Source organism: Poecilia reticulata, linkage group LG2 (assembly GCF_000633615.1).
Source record: "Poecilia reticulata strain Guanapo linkage group LG2, Guppy_female_1.0+MT, whole genome shotgun sequence".
In the NCBI taxonomy this organism is placed as follows: Eukaryota; Metazoa; Chordata; class Actinopteri; order Cyprinodontiformes; family Poeciliidae; genus Poecilia; species Poecilia reticulata.
Window position 1 is genome coordinate 46,119,031 of NC_024332.1, and position 5,361 is coordinate 46,124,391.

General features: G+C 49.7%; 2 protein-coding genes across 2 annotated transcripts in view; both read right to left on the reverse strand.

Annotated features, from left to right (window-relative positions):
* Positions 1-754, reverse strand: part of LOC103461937 (leucine-rich repeat flightless-interacting protein 2-like) — a 6,029-nt gene extending 5,275 nt beyond the window's left edge. Inside the window, exon 1 of the mRNA XM_017302205.1 lies at positions 189-754. Coding sequence (XP_017157694.1) covers positions 189-282 — 94 coding nt within the window. The 5' untranslated portion in view covers positions 283-754. The remainder of the gene's footprint in view (positions 1-188) is intronic.
* Positions 306-5,361, reverse strand: part of LOC108167027 (cell surface glycoprotein 1-like) — an 8,887-nt gene continuing 3,831 nt past the window's right edge. The window contains exons 3-6 of the mRNA XM_017309479.1: positions 5,117-5,209; positions 4,933-5,025; positions 4,734-4,860; positions 306-3,521 (exon numbers count right to left, since the gene is read on the reverse strand). Coding sequence (XP_017164968.1) covers positions 784-3,521; positions 4,734-4,860; positions 4,933-5,025; positions 5,117-5,209 — 3,051 coding nt within the window. The 3' untranslated portion in view covers positions 306-783. The remainder of the gene's footprint in view (positions 3,522-4,733; positions 4,861-4,932; positions 5,026-5,116; positions 5,210-5,361) is intronic.

Genomic DNA, 5,361 nt, shown 5'->3' on the forward strand with positions numbered 1-5,361 from the left:
TTTTTTTTTTTTTTTGCTTGCATGTTTTCATGTAAAAACATCTACAAATAAGTGATTAACGTAACCGAGTGAAAAAGCAAAGTCTTATCTTCCAAATTTCCAGAAAGGAGAAGAATCAACACTTTCCTGCAGCATCGCAGATCAAATGAACAAATACAGCAACGATTTATGTAAAGGTGTGAACGTACCGCAGGGTGGCAGCAGCCAGGCAGATGGATGTGGAGGAGAACCAAGGCATGCAGCGCAGCAGCATCCAGGAGGGGGAGGTGATGGTGTTAGCATGCAGTCAATACACACAGCGCCGCTTCGTCACAAAGTTTCAGTTTATTCAGAGCAACGGTAACAGCAGGATTCAACGGTTTAGTGCAACAAGATGCAAACAAAATCAAAGTCATTCTGAACTCCAGAGAGTCTCCAGGGAAACAGAGAAAAACATGCAGAAGCTGCTTTGGCCTGAATGTCTACAGTTACACCATGAAGGCAGTGGAAACACGGCAAACACGATATCAGTTCAATAAACCAGAGATGAACAGTTCTGGTCACTCAGCTTCTCTTACATTCAGTTCATACAGGAAAACATCAAAGTGCTGAGAGGACTTTAAATATTCTGACAACTTGTAGAGAGCTGAAGTCTCCAGCAGAGGGCGCTTTACGCCACATCGCTGTGGTTTGGGCCATGCAGACCAGAGACGGAGAACCAAGCAGCTGGTTGGTCTGGGATGGGAACTTCAAGGAGTCTGACTTTGGGTTAGCTGAGTGTTGGACCCTGTTGTCCCAGACCAACTAAGACATCTTACAGTCCTCTTTACTCTTCCCTTTGCCTTTCTTCTTCTTTGGGTCTTTCCCTGCCTGCGGTCCCTCTTTGGCGCCATCGGTTAGTTCTGGAGTCTTTTGTGGATCTGAAGGAACCTCGGTGGCATCTAACCCGTCCTCAACCGTTGGGGACGTTTTCTGCTCGATGCTCTCTGGAACATTTTCAACCTTTTCAGGCGTGTTGTCTCCACACGGCAGGTCGTTTGAAGGCTGATCAACTTTGCCATCGTCATCCTCGGAAACCTTCTCCTCGCCATCTTCTGTCTTTGTCTCCGCCTTACTTTGGCAAAGCTCTGAACTCTTCCTGTTGACTTCAGCTCCTTTCTCAACATCTTCCTGTTCCAGTTTGTTGGACAGAGCAGATTCAACAGCTGCTTCCACATCCGAGTCATCAAAATCAAAAGACTGTCCTTCGTCTTCCTCTCCGGCGTCCTCGTCGCTGACCAGCTGAACGTGTGGAGGTGAATCATCCCCCTCAGGTTCCTCCATGGACTCCTTCACCTGCTCAGCACCTTGAGGAGAGTTGACCTCCTCGGTGTTTGGACAATCTTCAGGCTCTGGGCGTTCAGCTTCCTTCTGCGCCTCTTTGGGAGGAGAACCAGTATCTCCAGTTTCTGCTTTGGTTAGATCTGCTAACTCCAGCTCGTCTTTCATGTGTAACAGTGGATCTTCAGGTTCTCCTCCTCCATTCAACTCTTCATCATGTGGGCAGATTTCTTCAGAGGTCTCGACCTCTGGCTCTCCATCGTCTGGCTCAGCTGCCTCCTCTGGTTCCCTCATGCAGGGCTTGGGGCTGTTTGAGGTTGGCGAGGTTTCGGGTTGATCTCCGGCGTCATCGTTTGCTGATGATGTTTCCTCATTAATTTCAGGAACTCCATCATGCTCTTCACCAGCCGACTCAACGATGCTTTCAGGGTTGTTAATCATCGTCTCGTCTCTATCCATTGATTCTGGCGTGGTGCGGACGTTTTGGACAGCAGCGACGTCTTCTGGTGACGAGCTGTCTGGAGGAAACGCCTCTTCAGGATCTTCACTCAGCAGGTYTGCTCCTCGATCAGAGCCGGTTTCAGATTCCATCTCTTTAACATCTTCAGCCGTTTCAGACACATTGGGCCCCTTGATTGTTTCAGCTTGGGAAGTTTCTGTGGTTTGCAGCACTGATTCATGTTTCTCTGGGTCTGAAGTTTCTTTCTGGTTCTGCAGAACCTCAACAAGCTCCTCATCTGGAGTCTCAGGTGATTCCACAGCATCAGTTTCCTCTTCCTGGTCTCCTGAAACGTGATCATTGTTGGGTTCCTGGAAGGCTGGGGTGGCAGCGCGATCTTCACACGATGGAAGGWGTTCGTTTGGACCTTCATCGCCTTCGTTTGAGGGCAGATTTGTTTCTCTAGCATCACCGTCGGCCATCTTGGCCTCTGGAACAGATTCTTCCAGTTGTTCATCTTGGAGCAATCCTTCAGGGGGTTCTGCAGTTTCTTTGGCTGTTGGAGACGTTTCCTCGTTCTGTTCGTCCTCAGAAAGTTCTGCTCTCGCTCCAATCTGACAACATGTTTCAGAAGATCCCACAGCATCACTTTGTTCCAACGTCTCCGTGTTTCCGGTTTTCCCTTCACCCCCTGAAACATGATCTGTGGTTGACGGTTGGAGACCTGAGGTGTCTTCTCTTGTAGGGGTATCTTCACTCGAATCAGGATCATCTTTGCTCTTACATGTGACGAGATCACCTTCTTGATCAGGACCAGTGATTTCGGATTCCTTGAGGATTTCAACAGCAGAACCTTCATGTGGCTTTTCTGGACCTTCACCCTCCTCGTTCTGCGCATCATCAACGATCTCCACTCCAAGACGAAGCACCGGGGTTGATCCCAGAACATCAGCTCCTTCCGACATCTTGGTGTTTGTGTATTTCTCTTGGTTGTGACCTTCTGAACCCGGATCTGTGTTCGGCTCTTGCAGATTTTCCTTGGTGGAAACATTTTCAGGGGGCTCCAGATCTTTTACTTTCTCAGGTTGTTGGTCGTCTTGAGGTCTAGCAGTGGATCCACTGGTATCCTGTTCTGCTGTGAGCCCGTTGTTCTGTCCGACTGAATCCTTTCTGGCCTTTTCATTTGGCTTCTCGGTTCCAGCTTTTTGTTGGTCTTTGTTTTCATGAGTTCCTCCTTTTTTCTTTCCCTTCTTCTTCCTTTTCTTCTTCTTCCCTGACGCGGTAGAGACCTGAGCCTGGGACTTACCCGCCGTTTCCTCAGCATCGTCGTTTTCTGCCTCCTCAGGCTCTTGTTGAGGTTCGGAGTTCAGTCCAACTGGAACAGCTTGTTTAGCTAAAGGTTCTGTCGTAACAACTTCCTGTTTGCTTTCCTGACCTCCTGAAAGGTCACCACCAGGTGCTTCAGTGCCGGTGCTTTGGGTTTCGGTTAAACCTGGATGACTGATGGAATCAACCTCAGACGTTTCCGTTTCTCCAGATGTCTGGAGCTGCTGAAGATCTTGGCTGACAACGATTACGGCTTTCGCTTTAGGGTCTGGACGATCAATCGGATCTACGGTTATTTGACCGTCGAGGTGACTTTTCTCAGAGGGAAAGCAGGTCTGGGCTTCTGGAGCCTGTCCACCGCAGCTCAAGTGATTCTCTTTGACGTCCTCCAGTGTTTCTTCTTGCTGCTCTGGAGCCACGTCTTCCTCTCTGCAAGCCCTCAACTCCTCTGTGCTGCCTGGGAGATCATGAGAGCAGACGGTGATGGACGGCCAACAAAAACAGCTTTCTGCATTGCAAAGTTCATCAGGAGGCGCCAGCAGCAGAAAGGGACAGGAAGAACAACGGACCGATTCGGTGAAGCTCAGAGCCAAGATGTCTGACAGAAGCAGGAGAAGCGAAACAGGAAAAGAAGAACCCCTTCATTCCCCACCAGCTGGGGACGAGAGGGAAGCCTGGAGCCGAGTTTACACCATCATCAAGAGAAAACGCCGTGGATCGCACAGGAGGCGGCCGCTCAACACTTCAGCGCTCATAACCCGACTCCCATCAGATCTGGAGACGCCCCATTAAAGCCAGAGCAGAAAGTAACTCACACAAAGGAGGAGGAGGAGGAGGAGGAGCAGCAGACGTAGCTTCGAGGGAGCAGCTAGATGTCAGATGCATGTGTCCTACTTAAAGGAACAGTTTGGCTTTTCAGAGGAAAGGTTTAAGCAGTCACTGTCCTACCAGTTTGGACTCTTTACAGACAGTAATGGAGGTCAGAACCTGAACCCTTAGACCGACTACTGATGTGGAGCGAAGTGAGTCACTGCAAGGTTAGCTAATGTAGCGAGCGCTACACGGGTTTGATAAATGAGGAGTCAGAGGAACAATGCTGGTCAGAATTGGAGCTCCAGGTAGACGGGCCTCACCACACAGAGCTTTTAAACCTCTGGGAGGGTGCCAGGCTGCTAAGTCTCCAAGCTCTCAGAAAGCAGTTTTCCTGAATTCTTCATCCTGATTGGAGACACATTTCAACGTCTCGACTCACAATCACCCGACTTTGGCTTTCCAGAAACTATTTAGTTACCATAATTTCAGGAAATAATCAGAGAATATTACAGATATCAATGCTAAATATTTACAGCTACTGACTGCTTATAACTTCTCCACTGAACCTGAAGCATCAAACTATCCCTTTAAGAATTAAAGCAGGTGATTCTCTTTGTTTTCAGATAATCAATTATCATTTTTTACTAATAAATGTCGTTTCTGTGAATTATTCCAACTCGTTTACTGTCGACTCGTTAGAAAAGTTGATAAAACTGCAATAATCTTTAATCAGATGCTTCTGGGTTTGAAGTAAAATCACATCTGAAACCAACTGAGGATCACCGAGCTGGAAGCAGTGAAACGAATCAGCAGCAGGAGCTGCAGGGCTTCATCTGAGCCCAGCAGCAGTTTTTACCCAGGACGCCGTTTCCGTCCGCGGGAGCCGCCTGGGCCGGCCGCTCCGCTCCAGCTGACCCGTCCACCTCCGACGGCCCGGCGTCTCCGTTGATGTTCAGGTCCGGTCCCAGCACTATCCCGTGTTTCTGCACAGAACAGCCAGCATGTTAGCGGCAGGCAGAGAGGAAACCAGCAGCGGCTCCTCTTCGTCTCGGTACCTTCAGAATATCCTTCAGCTTCACCGCCTCCTCCCTCAGCTCATCCCGCTCCGTGCGGATGGCGTCTGAGTATTCCTTCTGCCGCTCCAGCGCCTGAGCGGCAGCGGGAAGCAGAGAGGAGCAGTGAGAAGACGCAGAGCGGAAACATTTCATGCAAAAGGAGGAAAGGGGTCAGAGGTCATACCCCGATCTTTTTATCCTTCCACTCCACCGTCTCCTGGAGGTCGGACATTTCCCTAACGTAACCGTCCTGCTTCAGCCGCAGCTGGCGGATCTCCTACACGGCAGGAAGGCGGAGAAGAAGTGGACAGGAAGAAGGAAAGTGAGGAAGTGAGTGAAGCTGAGTGAATCTGAGTGAAGCTGAGTGAATCAGAGCAGCGCGGCATGCAGCCTGAATGCAGCCTGACATGCAGCCTGAATGCAGCCTGA